Genomic DNA, 20,013 nt, shown 5'->3' on the forward strand with positions numbered 1-20,013 from the left:
TAATAGTGATTAATTTTTTTAATCATTCGACAGCCCTAGAGCCTATATATCTGTCCTGAGGTCAGGTGGTTAGACCTTTGCTTGTAGATTGGCTGGACTCTTAGGACGTATAGATAATGACCTCAGGGGACCCATCAGGCTCAGAAACAACTCATCACAGGCAGGCTAAGAGAACTAGAAACCTGAGAACCAAGGGATGAGGGCTACTAGGATGATCAGAGGAATGGAGAACCTGCCTTTCTGACCTTAATATCTATGAATCTATGAGAGGTTGGCTTGTTTAGCCTAACACAGTGAAGGCTAAGGAGAGAAATGATTGCTCTGTATAAATACATCAGAGAAAGAAATGCCATGGAGGGAGAAGAGTTAACTTAAGGGCCAATGCTGGCACAAGAACAAATAGATATAAACTGGCCATCAACAAGTTTAGGCTTGAAATTAAATAAGGTTTTCTAGCCATCAGAGGAATGAAATTCTGGAACAGCCTTCCAAGGGGAGTAGTGGAGTGGGGGGAAAAAAAACCTAATTGGCTTGAAGACTGAGCGTCATAAGTTTATGGAGGGGATGGTATGGTGTAGTTGCCTCCAGTGGTGTGTGTCCCATCCATAACTGCAATTAGCAGATATTACCAACTTCCAAAGATGGGACACTAGCACAGGAGGGCTGAGTTACTATAGAGAATTCCCTCTCAGGTGTCTAGCTGCTGGGTCTCACCCACATACTCAAGGTATAACTGATCACTATATTTAGGCTTAGGAAGGAATTTCCACCCAGGTCAGATCATCAGAGAGACTGGGTTCTTTTTGCATTCCTTTGCAGCATGGGCCACGGGCCACTTGCTGGTTTGAGCTAGAGTAAATAGTGGATTTTCTATAACCTGAAGTCTTTAAAACAAGATTTGAGGATGTCAGTAACGCAGCCAGAGGTTATGGGCCTGTTGCTAGAGTGGGTGGGTGAGGTACCATGGTCTGTGTTATTCAGGAGGCCAGACTAGATGATCCCTTCTGGCCTTAAAGTCTGAACGTCTATATTTCCATGGAACGTAGGGATCTGTGAGTAATGGAACTTATTGATAGCTTGATGGGAGATGTGTAGTATCTCAGATAAGTCATTTCCTGCAGGATGTAAGGAAAACTTTAGTGATCTAGGCTGCTGGCCATAGGAAGCTAATGATCTTTTCATCCATCTTTAGGTGTTTTTATGGCCTCCATTACTATAGTATGGCCATGTCTCACAATCTTTAATGTAGTTATCCTCACAACCCCGCTGTGTGGTAGGGTAGTTCTGTCACCCCCAGTATATAGATGGGGAACTGAGGCACAGACTGCAGCTATTTCTTCACTGCAGAGTTTACCTGGGTAGGGCATTTGGGATAGCTAAACCCACCTGCGAGCAGCCAACTGCATGGCCACACTCGAGTCATACCCATGTGTCTACTGCAGTAACCTTGTGACAGGATTTCTGGTGGTATGTTCTAGGATTGAGCTACTCTATGAATTGTTTTGTGGTGCATTGTGGGACATCTTTTCTGTTTTTCCCAAGATCCTGTGCAGAAGTATTCTTAGTCCTTCAGCACAGCAACCTGAAGCACTTCCAGCTCTGCATGCACCTCACTTCTGTCCACTCCAGCCTCTGCCAGAGCATGGATCAGCACAGGGTGACGAACTCTTCCTACTTGTGGCTGCACTGTTAATGCAGCAGGATGCAGTGGAAAGCATTTTGGCAGCAGCTTGCAGTCCTCAGAAAGTGGAGGTGGCAGTTCTTGGCAAGGAGATTATGCCGGCTAGATGCTGACGTTGCAGAGTGGAACCAGCTGATGCAGGTTGCTGTCGCTGTGGATTCCCCCTATGCCAGTGGGCCCCCAAACTTTTGAGGGTTGCACCCTTTCTTACCCCAGTCCCCGCCTCGCTGGGGCCGGGAGCGAGGTCGCAGCTCCAAGGGGAGGTTAAGGGGGCTGAGGCAGGAGCCGCAGCTGGGAGTAGGACTAGAGGTGGGGTGGACCTCTGCCCTGTGCTGATGGGTGGTTACGGCACAGGACCACAAGCACTGAGAGGTGGCACTATATTGTTATGCAGATCTGGGATGACCAGCATTGCCTCCAGAATTTCCTCATGAGGAAGGCCTCCACCTTGGAGTTGGCTGGGGCAAGTTCCTCACACTCCAGCACCAGGACACCTAGATAAAGGAGGCCATATCAGTCCAGAAGCAGGTTGCTATTGCCAGACCGCTACAGGTCAGTGGCTAACCATTTGGCAAGTCAATTGTTGGTGCAGTAGTGATGGAGATTTGTGAGGTGATTTTTGCTGTGGGTTAGCCATGCGCAGTGGACATTGCTAATATTCCCAAAATAACAACTGGCTTTGAGAGAATGCGGCCGTCATGGCATACAGGGCCATTGTTTGCCCACCACAAGGGGAACATCAATATGTCAACCAGAAAGGATTCTGCTTGATCATTATGCAGGCCTTGGCTGACCATAAAGGCAGATTCATGAACGCTAACTTAGGAGGCACCAGCAGGGTGCTGACTCCAGGGTGTGCGGTAAATCTGGACTTTACCTGTTTGGAGAAGAAGGGATGTTATTCCTTCCAAATAATATGGCTATCAGTGGGGTGTCTGTGCCTGCTGTAACTTTAGGGGACCCAATCTACCCTCTGTTGCCTGGAAGCTATACCCCGGTGTATGAGCACCTGGCAGAAGAAGGTTTAATTACATTATAAGTAGTTGCAGGACAGTAGTAGAATGTGCATTTGGCCAACTAAAGGCAAGATGGCGCTGCTTACAAAACCATTTGGATGCAAGTGTGCCCAATGCCATAATATAAAATACTGCCTTAAGAACAAATACAGTCAGCTGAGCTGCTAGTCAGTAAAATATGTAAGCAGTTACAACATTGAAAAGTGCTATGTGCATGAAAACGGTCACAGTGATGCCAGTCTGTGCATTATCATCTCACTGGTAATGGAATTGCACACTGTCAGCGAAGCCTTTTCTCCTTTCCCCATGGTTGCATGGGGGTCGAATGAACAGGGTATATCTGCTCATGCGTACTTCCATCCTCGGACTGCCTTGACTGACTCATTACCTGCCCCGTCCCAGAATTGTCCGGTAGCTGCTTTGGCTGCAGGACATGCTAGCATGTAGGAGAGTCCACTGGCAATGGTGCTGGTGCAGACACTCGTGTCCAGAGCTTGCTGGTCGTCATGGCCATCAGCTGCTTGAACAGCTCCCTCTGTTGCCATCCATCCTCCTCCCTTGTCCTTCAGTTGTGCTCTAGGGACTTCACTGTCACTTTGTCCTTCCTCTCCTACCCCAGCTGCTCTTATGCAATTCAAGGTGCCTCTCTGACCTTCACCCAAAGTCACCATGCATTTCTTGCAGCAGATCACCCCTAATCCATTTTCTCTTTTCCCAAGGGGCCTGTGTAGCTGCCTCAGCCCAGCAGGGGTGGAAGATATTGCCAAGGCAATGAAAGAACATATTACTTTTTTTTTTTCTTATCATGGACAAAAGTATATCTACCCTTTTACATTCTGCGTCACGGCAAGGCCACAAATCGACACTTGGGTAGGCCTTTATTTCAGCTCTACACATTAGCCTGGTCAGCAGCAGCTCCATCCACGTTACCAGCCCACAGAGACTATGGAAATAATTTCATATTTAGTTTATTTGAAAAAAAATTAGAAGTTTTTTGGACTTGGGAGAGGGGGAAAGTCATTGGACTAGGACCTGCTACTAGTTATAGTCTTAGCAGTATTTCAGTCAGCACTGAAGAATGTTAATCTGTTGAAGATCCCAAATTTGAAGAGAACAGTGCTTCAAGTCCTCTGGTAGAAGACCATCTGCATACGCCAAGGAGATATTTCATTGCCTGGTGACTGATCAGCAAATCAATGTCTAGAAGTGGCTCGTAAGGGGTGGGCATAGAAAGTTTAGCTTGCCCAGGAATCTCCTGTATTCAAAACTTTCACGCATCATCAGCCAAGATCGGGGAATAATTTACTAGATAACTTGGTGCACATAAGCAGGATGTTGAACTGGGATGCAAAGGGTGCTAACAGGTCTGCCTTTTCACACACACCTGCCACGTGGACAGCGTGCCAGAAGTGCCAAGAAGTCCAGCACCAGAGTACTTTCCCACTTAGTACAGCTGGTGGGACATAGCTGGAACCCATCTATACTGCTAGTACCAGTACTGACAATCTGCCTGTGAGAGAGAGGGACACATTAATGTCAGATAAGCATGTAATCCCATTTTTGAAGTAATTTGTTAGCAGTAATCAGTTAAATCCTAGGTAGAAATCAGTAGTTGCATTCTTAAATGTTTTTCTCCTGTTGGGATCACAGCTGAAGCAAAGGCTGCCTCATAGCACATAATATCCTCCATAACAATAATTGCATTGCTCACAATCTGGCGATACCCTCCCTCTTACACTGTAATTTCCCCACTAAAAATAACAAAGCTTACCCACCTTCTCCACTTTCTTTTCATTCCCAGTTGGATTCACAAAGCCTGAATTGTAATAATTCTTCTTAAGCGCTTTGCAGTGACTTCATAGTGAGCAACCAGCTTCTGAATCTTGGAAGATGACAGGAAGACAGTATGCTTGGTGTCTAGGTTAAGCTCAAGGAGAGGTTTTATAAAATTAACTTGGGCCATTTTCTTCTTCCTAGCTGTGAACGAATTCTGCCTTGGTCATACTGTATGCTTCTGTAGCATCACACAGGGTAGCCTAGGAACAAATAATAAATAATAGGAAGGGGCAGTTTCCTTTTCTGTCACTGCATCTTGTATGAAGGCAGAAGAGGAGAGAGGTATTAAATTACTACCTGGGAGGGTTATCTGAAATGTGTATTTTGAAGATCCATGCACAAGGGGCATGGCCAGATGTGGCCATGACATCACTGTTATTACCAGCAGCCTGAGCTATTACTGTGGAGAAGAGATTTTAAAAAATCAGTCATGGGCTATGATTTATAGGCTACAAAGAAAGTTCCCACAGGTAGGGTTTAAAAGACGCCACATTACCATGACATCTGGTGGCTGGTCAGAGTTCCCGCTGACTTAGAATGGGGAACCCAGGATGTATCTCTCAGAATAAGTAAGGGATTTATGGGAAGCTTGAATTCTTCCCAGAGCATTTCCTCAATTGCAGTCAATCCTTTGCTAGGTCTGAGGAAATGTAAGGCCTCAGATGTTTTGCCTAAGGCTGTATGTGTTGTCAGTGACCACTGGTTGGCCATTCATCTTGGGTAATGAAGTGGAGGGTTTTATTCGGATACCAAATGCCATGTCCTGCTCAGGCAGAGCAACAACTCCCTATCCAGTAGCTTGTTTTTGTCTTTGAGATGGGTCTCCTGGCTCAGGATGATGCCTGCCAGGTAGGATTGCCAACTTTTGAATCACACAAAACTGAAGACCCCTGCCCAGCCCCTTCTCTGAGACCCTGCTCCCGCTCGCTCCATCCCCCCATCACTCACATTCACCGGGTTGGGGTGTGGGAGGAGGTATGGACTCTGGGCTGGGGGTGCAGGCTGTGGGATGGGGCCAGGGATGAGGGGTTTGGGGATAGGAGGGGGTCCCGGGCTGGGGCAAGGGGTTGGGGGGGGGGGGGAGGGTTCTGGCTGGGCTGTGGGCTCTGGGATGGGGCCGGGGATGAGGGGTTTGGAGTGCCAGAAGGGACTCAGGGCTGGGCTAGGGAGTTGGAGTGAAGGGGGGGAGGGGGCTCTGGCTGGGACTGAGGATGATGGGGTTGGGGTACAGGAGGGGGCTCTGGGCTGAGCCAAGTGGTTGGGGTGCAGGTGAAGGCTCCAGCTGAGGGTGGGACCGAGGGTGAGGGGTTTGGGGTTCAGGTGGGCTCCAGCCTGGGACAGGGGGTTGGGGTGCGGGGCCCCAGCAGCGCTTACGGTGGCTCTAAGGAAGCGACCGCCAGGTCCCTGCAACCTTTACGTGCACACCCGCAGGCACTGCTCCCCACAGCTCCCATTGGTTGCAGTTCCCAGCCAATGGGAGCTGCAGAGCCGGTACTCGAGGTGGGGGCAGCATGAGGAACCTCGCAGTCCCTGGGCACTCCGGTGTCTAAGGGCTACAGGGACCTGGCGGCCACCTCCGGAAACCACATGGAGCTAGGGCAGGTAGGGAGTCTGCCTTAGCCCCGGGCCTCCGCTATGCCACTGACCAGACTTTTAATGGCCCGGTCGGCAGTACTGATCAAAGCCACCAGGGTTCCTTTTTGACAAGGTGTCCCAGTCGAAAACCGGACGCCTGGCAAACCTACTACCAGGAGTTTGCGAAGCGTAATTAGCATTACTTCCCCCGTTTCACAGGACTGTTGATGCACTCGATAATCCATAAAGTGAGTCTAAGTATATTATCTGGCTTTGTACCTTAATTGGAAGATAGATTGCCATGTATTGGTGTGCAGGGATGACAGCCCAGACAGGTGTGCTCCCCAGGAAGGCCAGGGAGTGCGCTGAGTTCGGCAGCAATTCTCATTGAAAAAGTTTGCTTTAAAAAGCCTGGATACAAGTGAGGCATGAATTTGCACTATCTGGTTAGAGAACCCTCATTTCAGAGACTCACATGAGTGGGTGTCAGGTCAAGCCAGCTGTGTACAGATAACCAAGGAAGGGAGTATAGATGGGGTGGAGAGGGGAAGAAATTAGAGAGGGGAGAGTGAGGCCGTGGAGAAGGGGAGAAATCCCAATAGGCACATCTAAAGGTTGCCCACATGGGATTAATTTAATTGCCCACAGTGGGTGCCTTTTCAAAGCTTTCCAGTTGTCCCCTATTTCTTACCATTGGTATAGGGAATCCGTAGACAATGTTGCAGTAATGTGATATACAAAGGCAATGGAAACATTTTTGAAGGTGACTCCTGCAACCGCGTTCGGATATGGCTGCACTGGTCTGCATTTCTGGTCTTATGAATGGTAGATGATTCCCTGTGCTGTAATTTTGTAGAAAGGAAAATTTTCAAATATACCCTTTAGTGAAAAGGCCATAGTTAGCTCAGCCTGTGGATAAGAGTTGGGGTGTAAATCTGTCTGCACTATTTGTATAAGGCTGCTGGATAGTGGTCTTGAATAGTGCTGGTTAGTGTCTTGCTTCTTGCTTGAGACTTACCTTTGCATTTGTTGGAGCTTGATAAAAACCAAGGTAGTTTCAACAAAGGAGGTCTTGAGGGTAAAGGCACATAGGTTCTGTGCTGAAGGATTCTCAGCTGCTCTCTCTGCCCAGCATACAGTCCAAGAGCTACTCCTGGGGGAATACTGCGCCACTGCGCATGCGCAGAATTCATGTCCCCTGCAGATTTTTTTTTTTTTTTTTTTTTGCTTCCCTGCAGAAAAATGACTTTCTGACAGGGAAGCAAAGGGATGCTGCAAGAGCAGTCACGCACCACTCCCTAGCTGCACAGGTACATTGTTTCAGGCACCCGGAGTAGCTGGTGGAGAGGTAAATCACCCCAGCCAGTGGCTCCTACCCTGAGCCAGGATAAGCTGCTCGTCCCGGCTAGGCTGGAGGCAGGAGAAGACGGGACTTCCTCTTCCCCTGCAAGGAGTGGCTGGGGCTGGTCAGACCCACCACCAGAAACCTCCCCCAGCTGCAGGAAGCTCAGCATCCTCCCCTGCTTCCTGCCCCCCTGCGCTCCTCAGCTTCAGGGGGAGGGATCACTGTTTGGGGAGCTGTTCCCCCGTCTACGCAGCCTCCATGCATCTGGACCTCCCATACCCAGACACCCCTGACAAGCCTGACCCTCACCCAGAATCCCCCTAGTCCTCCATATCTGAACTCATCCCATTGAACCTCAACCCTTGCATCTGGAGCCTCCCTGCACCCAAACCCTCTGCCTCCAGACCCCCACACCTGCACCCAGACCACCCCGCACTGAACTCCCTGCACTCAGACCCCCACCCTGAGGAGCCTGAGCCCACGCATACAGACCCCCATGCCCCTGACCCCCAACTGGGTGCACCCAGACCCCCTCCCCACCAAGCCCCACTCCCCCAGAAACCAGACCCCCCCTGCTGAGACAACCAGACCCCTACCCCACCAAGCCCCACTCCCCCAGAAACCAGACCCCCCGCTGAGACAACCAGACCCCTCCGCTAAGCCCCAACCACTTTCACCTGGAAGCCCCTGCAGGGCCATTGCCCCTGCACCTGGAACCAAGCCTCTGTGCATCCAGATCCCTCCATACCTAGACCCCCCCCCACTGAGCTGCCTGCACCCAGATTGTCCCACACACAATTCTCTCATCCCACACCTGGATCCCCCCACACTGAGCCCCTCCACACTTGGATTCTGCCTGGCTGAGCCTACCTGTCCCATAAGTAGTGTGCCTGGGGCAGAGGGGCTGGGCCCCAGGGTGTTTGTGGGGCAGGCCCAGGCCTTGTGCTGTGTCAGGGTTGGGTGCAACCTCACTGGTTGGGTGCAACAGTGGGGAGGCTGTAGAGTGATCTCCTACCTTCGTAAAGCCAGGGGCCTGTGCTCCCCACTGCCATGCTGAAGACTCTGCATTTATTTATTGACAAATAAAATTTGCGGAATATTAAAATATTGTGTGCAGAATTTTAAATTTTTTGGCGTGTAATGCCCTCAGGAGTAAAGAGCAAGCAGAAGGATAGTCAGACCTTCACTCTCCTGGGACAGCCACACTAGATCGCGAAGTGTCCAATTCAGAGCACATGATGACCAGGTGGAGCACTGGCATGAGGAAGCGGACCACAGTTGTGGATTAAACTATGATTTCCCAGGATTCACATTGGAATCACCATACCTGTTTCTTGTCTAGCTTCCAGTACTTTCTATTTGCTGTGATGTGAGCGGACTCCAGTACGGGGGAGGAAATCATCCACATGGTTCAAGAGTTTAAAAAGAAATAACCTCTAACCCATGTAGTTGCCTCTAGATCCTGCTCAGCTGGTTTATCCCCTAGATCAATAACCCTAATGTTCTTTCAGGTGGCCCCCACGTATTCCTACCTGCATGATGTGCCCCTGACACCACTTCTCCATGCTCACATCTTCTTTATTTATACATTTTACGTCCCATATCAGAACTCTCTTCCTCCTGTGACTATCTTCCGGAGATTAATCCCGTGCTCCAGTTCAGTGACCTGGCTCCCCAGGCCTTATGCTTCTTGCTGATCAGTGATGGTGTATCCTGAAGATCATCTGTCTGCATATGCCCAAGGGTTGTACTTTTGAAATCATTTCAGTGTTGTCCTCGGGCCCATTGAGAGGGAAGGAGATTGTCACTGCCCTAGAGGGTCAGTCTGAGTTACTGGGATTGAATAAGGCTTTGGTGATGCTGGAATTTACTTTCAGCAGCTGTATCCTAGTGTGGCAACCTCAGATCCTCTCCTTCCTCCTACAAAGTGCTTTTCATTCATTGAAAAAAAACTTCTAAAAAAACCCCTGTCTTTGGTCACCTGATGCTGGTTTACTAAAGAGGAAGTTCAAGCCAGTGCTCTCCTGTGTATGCCATATTGCTCATACCTTGTGCTATTCTCTTTCCCTTTGATTTACACAATTGCACAAAAAGTGGGAAGCCCCAAATTCACAAAAGAACAGTGAATAGCATACACTGTAATGTACCAGATGAAAAAAAAGAAAAGGGACTCTTCTAAGCTAAGAAAATTCTGTCCCTTAAACAAATAAAACCCTGTGACGGAGCTCATTGACTGAAGCTGCTGGGGAGCAGCCTTTCATAGAGGCAGTATTTTCCCAGCAGTCCTCTTTCTGCATAAAGGGAGTGGCCACAATAGAACAGGAGCTTCATAGACTCAGAGATATTAAGGTCAGAAGGGACAATTATGATCATCTACTCTGACCTCCTGCACAACGCAGGCCACCGAATCTCACCCACCCACTCCTCACCTAAGTAATAAACCCCTCACCTAAGTCTGAGCTATTGAAGTCCTCAACTCATGGTTTAAAGACTTCAAGTTGCAGAGAATCCTCCAGCAAGTGACCTGTGCCCCATGCTGCAGAGGAAGGCAAAAACCCCCCAGGGCATCTTCCAATCTGCCCTGGAGGAAAATTCCTTCCCGACCCCAAATATAGCGATCAGCTAAACCCTGAGCATGTGGGCAAGATTCACCAGTCAGATACTCAGGAAAGAATTCTCTGTAGTAACTCAGATCCCACCCCATCTAACATCCATTGGGCCTATTTACCATGAATAGTTAAAGATCAATTAATTGCCAAAATCATGTTATCCCATCATACCATCTCCTCCAGAAACTTATTGAGTTTAATCTTCATGTTTGTCTTCTACTCCTGGGCGTTGACACTTTCCTGTAACTTCCTGTGTAATATGTGATACAAAGTCAAACACATAAGCCCTTTTCGCTAGGGGAACTGGATTTCTTGCCACAACTGTAACTTTTCTCCTGGTCAAATTGAAAGTTGCTGTGTTATCGCTGTATTTATTAAATGCGCACCCCACTGTAAAACAGCAGCTCCTTTCAGAGATAACTGCTTCACTCTGGGTCTTATTCGCAGAGGTCCATTTGAGGGTACCCAAAGGGAGTCAGTTGCCTATGTTCCGAGTGTGTGTATTTGGATTTGATGGTGGTAACATTTTTATTTGGAAAATGATGGAATTTCTTTGAAGAAAATGGCTATTTTACTGGTGAACTGCTGAGTGTGTGCTTGATTTGCTGCTGAAGCATTCTCCCTGCAAAATTAAAATTTAGCTCCTCTTTGAAAAGTTAAATGAAAGTCCACTGGAAGAGGGGTGTTTAATGCTGCCAGAGAAGTTCTTGATTGCAGATTGTCCAGAAACTGGTAATGAATGTGCACTGTCAGGGCCTAGGGATTTGCAGTATGAATTTCCCAGGGTCTGATCATCTCAGAAGGTTGCTGAGTGTGACTTCTTCCCCAATAATCTACTTAACTCAGTAATTTACCCCTCCTTTCACATTGCAATGAGAATGAGTCTCCCAGGGTGTTTGCATGACAAGCAGCTCCAAATTGTGCAAGCTTTGAAGGGGAAGTTGTGAGTTAATTGTAGCAGCTTGAACTAATAGTTTCCCATGTTCACTGGCAAGTTAAGTGAGGAAGGGGACTTAAAATCATCCTTTACTGTGAATACTATTATAGTCCACACCATGTGTTTCGAAAGCTAAAATGTTAAAAAATGTTTTGCCTTGCTTAGGATGTTTTCCCTATCAAAATCAGTCTGTAAGGAGAGTGATCACTTTACATAAGCTATTACCAGCAGGAGAGTGAGGCGGGGGGAGAGAAAACTTTTTGTAGTGATTAACACCCATTTTTTCATGATCTGTGTGTATAAAAACATCTTCTGTATTTTCCACAGTATGCATCCGATGAAGTGAGCTGTAGCTCACGAAAGCTTATGCTCAAATATATTGGCTAGTCTCTAAGGTGCCACAAGTACTCCTTTTCTTTTTGCGAATACAGACTAACATGTCTGTTACTCTGAAACCAGTCTGGGGTAGTGGTTCTTAACCCGTGGCCACTTGGGGCCCAATCAGCACACAGCTGTGGCCCATGTGACATCCTCGGGGCCATACAGATAATATATATATTGTGCAGATACGGCCCACGTAACCCATAGAGAGCTGCATATGTGGCCCACAATGGTAAATGCCGAGAACCACTGATCTGGGGGGAAACTGTCGTCTCTTTATAGAAATTTGGATTTGCAGATAGAATCTGCTGTGCTAATGTCACCTACTGACTTAGGACCAAAGGAAGTTAACTGAGAGATGTTTCTTGGCAGTTGATCTTACTAAACATCTCTTCTCAAAGTCTTTAAAACCCCATAGAGAATTTAAAAAATGATTGCTATTAGGAAGCAAACTAACTGCCACACCCAAACCTTTATTAAAGAGAAAAAATGTAATCGGAGCAAAGAGAGAGGAAGCTTTGGATAAATGTGGATTTTATTTAAAGAACATTGATGTTCCATGGCTTGTCTTAAATCCGAGGTTGCCCCTTTCAGGGCTGCATCAGCACCTTACTGCAGTCCCACAGGCTGCACCTAGAAAAAGTAAAATCAGGCAATCAGCTGCCCATATCAGCTGCCCATATCTTTAATACAGCGTGTAGCCTGCACGGACTAAAGGTGCCAGCATGACTGAGCTGGAGCAGGACCTGTTGGACAAACTGCATTCCACTATTAACGAGCTGTCAGAAGCCACATTGTAGAAGTCCCCTGGCTCCCTTCAGTCACCTCATCTGAATATTGAGCACCATGTCAGTTTGGATCATGTCATTCTTGACCCAAAGCCCATTGAAGGCGATCTGTTTTTTTACATTGACTTCAAAGGGCTTTAGATCTGGCCCCTGAGCCTTGATTCTGAATGTAAATCCAGCTGGGCAGACCCTTGTACGTATGTGAGGCCCAGCTGACATCAGTAGGGCTCCACATGGATGCCTGGGTCAGGCCACGCAGATCTGCTTGTTGGATCAGTGCCCCAGACAGCACGGGGTCTTTTCATAGTGTCCTGTCCTTAAAGATGGCTCGATCTTCAGTAATAAAACACACCCACAGGTGATATAGATTATAACAGAGGAATGATAAATCTGAAGTATAATTTTAAAATGCATCTTTGTATAATCTGATTGAAGACAAGAATAAAAAACCATCATTTTACAGTTTGAGACACACCTTTATAAGAATGAATGAAGGGGATCTGTTTTTTTTTCCATTTGAAAAGACTTTTAGTGTTGGTTTTATATGTGAAACTTCTGCAGACTTGCACCATCTGGCTTGAGTTACTGCTCTGCAGATAGGAGTCCTCCTAGAAGTCATGTAAACAACATTACTTTTTCAATGGTAGCACTAGTGATCTTTTCGACTGTTATACAAAGCAAAAACCATATTTGTTCAATTACTTGAAACTTTGATATTCAGCGTATATTTCCTGGGGTGGAGTAGGTCCCCGGATTCCTTTAAGGTCCCATATTGCAGTCACCACTCTTCTGACCTGAAAAACAACACATTTGAAACTGGTAATGCAGTATGTACTGCAATTAACCTGTGGAACTCACTAACACAAGATATTAAAGCAGCAGAGAGGGGCTGCTGTTAAGCAGCACAAGGCACTCCCACCACCACCCACATGATTAGTCTTAAGCCCTTGTGTACAATTGCAACAGTGTGTAGGGTCCATGTAGCTATATGCTCCTGCAAAAGGCAGCCTGTGTCTGAATTCACTGCAGTGTGTAGCTGTATGCGGCAGCGAAAAGATCTGGCAGGGTGAGGCAGTGGGGATGCCAGAGCCTTTCCCCACTGCCAAAGTCTTTCCCTGCAGCAGGAAAGGACTTTGGTAAGGGGAGCTGCTGGAACCTCTCCCCGCTGCCAGTGTCTTTCACTGTATCGGGGAAAGGGTCTGTTGGGGAGAGGCAGTGGGACACTACACTGCTAAAAAGAGCAGTATAGATGTGGGAGGTACTGCTTGGGTGTGTAGAGAGCCATGTAGGGTACATACCTAAGCAGTGCCTCACCGTCTACACTGCTATTTATACCCATGCTAGCTGGGTGTGCAGTGTCTGTACGCAGTCCCACATGGCATTCTGATAAGTAAGCTGGAGAAATGCGGGCTTGACAGAACTACCATTAAGTGGATCCATAATTGGTTAAACCACCACAAACAAAGTAACTATTAATGGAATGATGTCATATTGGAGGGAGGTATCAAGTGGGGTTCCACATGGATCTGTTCTGGGTCTGGAGTTGTTTAACATCTTTATTAATGACTTGGATGTAGGCATAGAGAGCATACTGATCAAGTTTGCAGATGACACAAAGCTGGGGGGTTGCCAACACTTTGGATGACAGAGCTAAAATTCAGAGGGATCTTGATAAATTGGAGAACTGGCCTATAGACAACAAGATGAAATTCAACAAAGACAAATGTGAGGTGCTACACTTAAGGAAGGAAAAACAAATGCACAAATACAGAATGTGGGATAACTGGCTTGGCCGCAGCACTGCTGAGAAGGATCTGGGAGTTGTGGAGGATCACAACCTCAACATGAGTCAGCAATGCGTTGCTGTTGCAAAAAAAAAAAAAAAAAGCAAACGCAATTTTAGGTTGCATTCTCAGAGGCATAGCATGCCAGTCAGGGGAGGTGATAGTACCGCTCTACTCGATGCTGGTTAGGCCTCAGCTGGAGTAGTGTCTAATTTTGGTCACCAATGTACAGAAAGGATGTAGAGAAACTGGAAAGGATCCATAAAAAAGATGGAAAAAAGTTGTTCTCTTTTGCCACAGAGGGTAGGACAAGAGGCAATGGGTTCAATCGACAGCATAGCCGATTTAGATTACATTTCAGGAAAAACTTCCTAACTATAAGAACAGTAGGACAATGGATCAGACTGCCTAGGGAGGTTGTGGAAGCTTATTCACTGGAGGTTTTCAAAAGGAGGCTGGATAGTCATCTGTCTTGGATGGTTTAGACACAACAAATTCTGCATCTTTGCAGGGGGGTTAGACTCGATGACCCTTGTGGTCCCTTCTAACCCTATGGTTCTATGATTCTAAGTGTAGACCTTTCCTAAGTATACTGTCTACATAGCACTTCTAATCGTTGCTGGCCCACCAAGTGAGAACCAGGTGATCATCAAACACAGGACATGCGAAGATCTGTGCTCCACTCACTGCTGCTCAATCATCAACTTAACAACCTACATGTTTTCATCTTTTCTTCATCCCTGCCTACCTGCTGAGGTATTCAGTTTGTAACATCAGCCACTGATGTATGAAAGGAAGACCAATGAGTGAATAGTATGTACAACATCGAATTTTCGTTTAGTGGGAAAATCTTGCTTTGCAGTGCTTTGTCACTGTAGTTAGTAACCAGTTGCTCTCAAATGTCCTAGTTATAATGAACCAGAAGAACCCACAAGCTGCAGTTCCATAACATTTGGAGATGCATTGTACCCCATAAAGGCTCTATTCTGCCAGGTTGTGATACTTTATCCTTGATCCAGCAAAGCATTGAAGCACATGTTTAAGTATGTGAATGGTCCCATAGATCTCTATACCTTGCAGGATCGAGCCAATAAAGAATTTCTTCCAAACATCCTGACTCAAATAGTAATATCCAGGAAGGTATTTCATTAATTTTAATGTCGCCTTAAAAGGAAACATTCCTAGCTACAAATTCTTAAATGTGTAGACATATTTCTAGACCAAGACAAGGCATAATCCAGCAATTCTCTGATATTTGGGGAGTGGAGGAAAACTGGGTGGGATTGTCTAAATAAACATAGGTAATAGGAAAAACCTCCTCTCTCTTTTTGAGTTCTGTGGTGGCAGAAGTTAGTTTTGAATGTATTCGTCTTTGCTGAGCTTTTAACGAATTAAGAGTAAACTGAAACATATTGAAAAAGTCTATAATAAGCAAATGCTCCAGAGAGACCCTTTAGTGGCAAGGTGATTAATAAGGGACACTTCTGGTAATACTATCAAAACAGTGGTACTGGAAAAGCATGTGGAATGTCCTAAATTCAGGGGAAGCGGTAAAATTCAGACAAATGAGCCACAACGATTTATATGCCTCTTTACTATTTTTCTTCCTAGAGGTGCAAGGGGAATAAACTATGAAAACATTACTACGGCACTAGATTCAAGGGAAAACTCAGTATAGTAAGATAAGCAATTTAATTTCACATCAAAATATTTTGTACGGATCAATTTTTGTCTTACAACGGGTGCATTCACTATACAGACTTCTTTTTTGTGAGCCTCCATCCGTAACTCTGGCACTATCTAAAGAGTAACACTATAAAGAGTTCAAAAAGGTGGACATGTTTCAGGGCATGAGAACACGGTACAGTATATATGAGTACATGGTTTCAAACCTTATTTCCATGTGCGGGTTCTCCCAATTCCCCTTCTGTTTTTACTACCCTTCTCTGTTAGGAACAAAAGTCTCCAGTGGTTGGTGAGTATAGAGGGGTTACCCTGGATTGATCTGTAACAAACACCACATTCAGTCCCAGGGGTACGTCCAGTTCAGCCCTGCATTACTCATGTCACCCAGTCAGTTTTTTTTTCCCCTGCTCTTTGTCCTTAATGCAATTATTTCTTTATTTCCTTTAAAGACATTTATTTTGCAGCTGCTGTGGCAGCTTATAGTTGTCATATGTGATGGCAAAGGCAGAGAACTATAGTTCTATTAACTTAGCAAAGCTTAGGAAAGTATTGAGATGAAATAATGTGAGAATTTTCTGTCTTTTTTTGTACTTCATTTTTGCAAAATGAGAGCGAACCTCTTGTAATGTACTTGCATAAATTGTAAAGTTTTGGCACCATTCAAGACAGGGCCTTAAAAAAAATTAGCCACCCCAACACAGGAGACAAAGCGGTCTTCCAAAACCAAAATAATTATGTGTTGTGCACTAGCATTTCGGAATCAAAGATCTCTGTGTGTGTGTGGGCTCTGACAAATGCAATTTTTTTTTTATTTTTTTTTTTTTTGCAGAAACTTCTGTTAACAGTTAGATTACTTCAGGATTACTCCTTCCTGAATTCCCTGCTTGGTCTACATGAACAAGGGTTTTTAAATTGCTACTGAACTGTGGTATTTTATCAGCCTTTCTGTTCTTCAGACTCAGTTACCCATGGACTTTTTAAAAAATGATTGTGCAATTTGAACGTAATTGCTCATCACAATTCTGTGTTTGTTGGCTGGAGGCTATTTCTGAAATGTCTTATGTCTTACCCGGTCTGTTGTTTCCATTGGCACTTTTAGAAGGGTCGTTTCTTATTAACAGCTGTAAGTGGCATTAATAATAAATATTTAATTGCTGTTTTCTGCAGTATTTAGATGCTCTGGTTGGTTTGGATTGCCAAAGGGTGATCATGTTTCTAAGAATATTGTTCCTGTTTGAATTATTAATTAAAACATTTTTCTCAACAAAAGTGCCATATTTATATATCAGCAAATGTATAGGTACTAAAGATATGTTTCAGCAAAAGTTAGGGGGAAACCTTTTACTTACTCAATTTAATATATAACCTATTTTGAGGTTTCTTAGCAGTGGGTTAATTGTATTTAAATTTCTGAGGACCATGGTGAAAGATGTGTTGCAGTTGTTTCCACCATCATATTTGTGAGATGATAAATATTTCTCCACTTGAGTGTTAACCTTATCCAGGTCCATCTACTGTTTAAGTCTTCCTAAAATAGTTGAGAAAAACATCATCCCAATAGCTCCATGCCTGCGTGAGATTGAGCATGCATTGGAAGGATTATGCATGTTTCTGTTCTACTCGATGCTCATAAAATTTCATATAAAACTACTAAATGCTTAAGGCATGAAACCTAGGAACACTGTAGCATTGTCTAGAAAAACTTTATGCAGGTGCTCCTTGACTGTACTGCAGCAGATGGTTAGAACAGGTTTTGATTTTTTTTTAAAGTATTATAAAAAAAATCAAACTTCCCCTCTCAGAACACCTTGTATCAGTTATGAAATCGGAATATAAAGTACTGCTAAAGTAGACTTGTGACTGTTAAGCAGTTAAAATAACATTTACTTGCCTTACCACAGCTTATGAAGGAATTGATCTCGATGTATAGCTTATAGAAAATTTTTCTTAAGGAAGGTGTGCTGTGCTTTTAGGCTTATATGCAACATGCATGTCTCCTCACTGTATTTAGTGAAATTACTAGAAACTGAAGAAATTAAAGCACAGTAGTTTTTACTTGCATGAAAACTTAAAGTACAAAAGGAACTCTCTTGTCCGTGGGGAGGAGGGCCCTCAGATTTTCCTCACTATGAAAAGTGTGGCATTTGATTTAAAAATACAAAGCCTAACACAACTGAAAGTTCATAAAGATAAGGCGTAGGCTTTGCTACATTCAGTTCAACAGCTGCCGGAGCCGAGTTGGCATGATCAGTTCATTTCTTTTAGCCTTGCTGAAATGAAAAGTGAGGGAATGGTGTCTGAAATGAATCAGTTTGGATACTAGAGGGAAAAAAATATTTAAAAAAAAAAATCACACTACTCATCTGTTCAAGTCTTATTGGACTGGGAGTGAACACTTGGCAGAGAGTAATAGAGGATACACTAGGCCTCCTAACCCATAGGTCATGTACTAGTATTGGATGAGACATCACCCTTATAAAAACTAGAATTCAAAGACTTCCATGTGTTTGGCACTACCTCCAGGAGCACAAACTAAGAGTCTGAGGCTGCACACACTTAAACACAAGGTGCATGGGAGTGCTCACGTGAGTAAATTGACTTACTTGCATACGTCTCCATAGGACTAAGGCCTGATACTGTAATTGCTGACTACTGGGCATAGTACTACTAGCATGAACAGATTCAGTAAGTCAATGGGGATTCTTACCCTACAGGGCTGTGCAGAGCAGGAAGTGCTTCACCCAGTAGTAAATGCCCGGAGCGATAGACCTGGAAAGCTTTGTGTTTATCATCCTTCTGTCCATGAGATCATGTAATAGGAAGAGGGAAATGTGACACAGTATCTCTCATGATAAGGTAAATGGCTATCTTTGTTTCCATAGGATATTTCGTCCTGTGATGGGGTTCACAGGCCCCACAATAAACCAGAGCAAGGCATGGGGCAGTACTGGGCTAGGGAGGCCCTGCCTCTAAGGAACTACAGGGCATGCTCCATGTGGAGGGACAGTTTAAAAGGGTCCAGGTAGGGGCCTGGGGCAAAGGAGTTACAGGCTGCACCAGAAAGTGAGGCTGATCCTGGAGCTGTTAGAAGAGTGACTACAACATGGGTAAGGCCACACCAGAAGCAGTGACCCATATCCCCCGTTTTGAGTTGGAAACCCACAAGAGGCCCCGAAGAATGGGTCATTGCCCCCCTGGTAGGCTAAGCTGATTCTACTAGGAATGTGACCGTACTCCAAACAGAGGTGCCACAGCCTGGTAGGAAGTGTCCCAGCGGAGTGTAACTTGGGTGGAGCGGTGAGTGGTCTGCACACTGCAACACCCCTTTGGGCCCTGAGTCAGGAGCCAGTGGAGTGGTTGGGCCTGCTCCCCCTCCTGCTTCCTCCGCATCATGACAGAACCCAAAGGGGAGAAGAAGGGGGATGCAAGAGGGACTGAGGCTTGCTGTGTATGCCCTGGCAGGGCCCCCTCCAGAACAAGCAGATAGAGAACTGTAGTGCCATTGCCTGACCACTAGGCCAGCTGGCTGTTGGGTGGGCCTGCTAGAGGATACGTAAATGGCTCCCATTACTATGGCATCTGAGTGTCTGTTAGTCACTTGTGAATTTACCCCCTTAACCTTCTTGTGAGCTAAGGTGCTATTATCTCTATTCTACACATGGAGAAATTGAGGCCAGAGAGTTTGAGTGACTTGTCCCAAATCTCCACCAGAGCCTGGGGCAGAACCAGATATTGATCCAAGAATAAGTGCCCAGTCCAGTGCCTTATCCAGAAAACTCTTTCCTCCTTTTAAGGCCCCAGTTCAGGAAGGTACTTACACATGCGTGTTACTTTAAGCACAGGTGTAGTTTCACTGAAGTCAGTTAACACTTGTGCTGAGCCTGAATGTGAATATTGTGACCCAGATTAGGATGTATCTTGCAGTCCCCAGCTCCAAAGGAGCCCTTCCTCCATTAGGCTACAGCATCCTGCTATTTGTGTACCAGACTCTTCCACATCGTACATTTTGTTGATACCTCATTTTATAAAATAAACTTTTGTAGACAGAGCTACCAGAAAATAACCATTGGTTCTTTATACAGGTTCTCTGCTGCATGAGAGACCCAGCCAAGGGGTAAGAGTTCTAGAAAGTGTGTGTGTTTTCCTATGAGTTCATCAAGGAGACCTCATTGGGTTGGTGGTAAACAGAGCGAATGCCAAGTGCATCACACGCTGCACAGAACTAACTCTCTGCAGAAATCTTACTGCATGTGACAGCAGTAGGCAGACAAAAAGAAGTGAGAGAGTGGGCATGTCTAGCTATAAACATGAGCAAAACTAAGCGCAATTACTAACACAATTTAGTTTACCATACACTTTTGAAATCCCTGAGGGA

General features: G+C 45.5%; 1 protein-coding gene across 8 annotated transcripts in view; it reads left to right on the forward strand.

The window, feature by feature from the left end:
• The window catches only part of STX8 (syntaxin 8), a 175,017-nt gene that overhangs the window by 136,310 nt on the left and 18,694 nt on the right, over nucleotides 1-20,013 (forward strand). For 3 of the 8 annotated variants that reach the window (XR_006285648.1, XR_006285649.1, XM_043527743.1), the window contains exon 8: nucleotides 19,721-19,752. The exons of the other annotated variants lie outside the window; for them this stretch is intronic. Coding sequence is in view for 1 of the 3 variants with exons in the window: in XM_043527743.1 (XP_043383678.1) it covers nucleotides 19,721-19,752 (32 nt within the window). In the remaining 2 variants the exon portion in view is untranslated. The remainder of the gene's footprint in view (nucleotides 1-19,720; nucleotides 19,753-20,013) is intronic. 8 annotated transcript variants of the gene reach the window in all.

This window comes from Chelonia mydas, chromosome 14, assembly GCF_015237465.2.
Source record: "Chelonia mydas isolate rCheMyd1 chromosome 14, rCheMyd1.pri.v2, whole genome shotgun sequence".
In the NCBI taxonomy this organism is placed as follows: Eukaryota; Metazoa; Chordata; order Testudines; family Cheloniidae; genus Chelonia; species Chelonia mydas.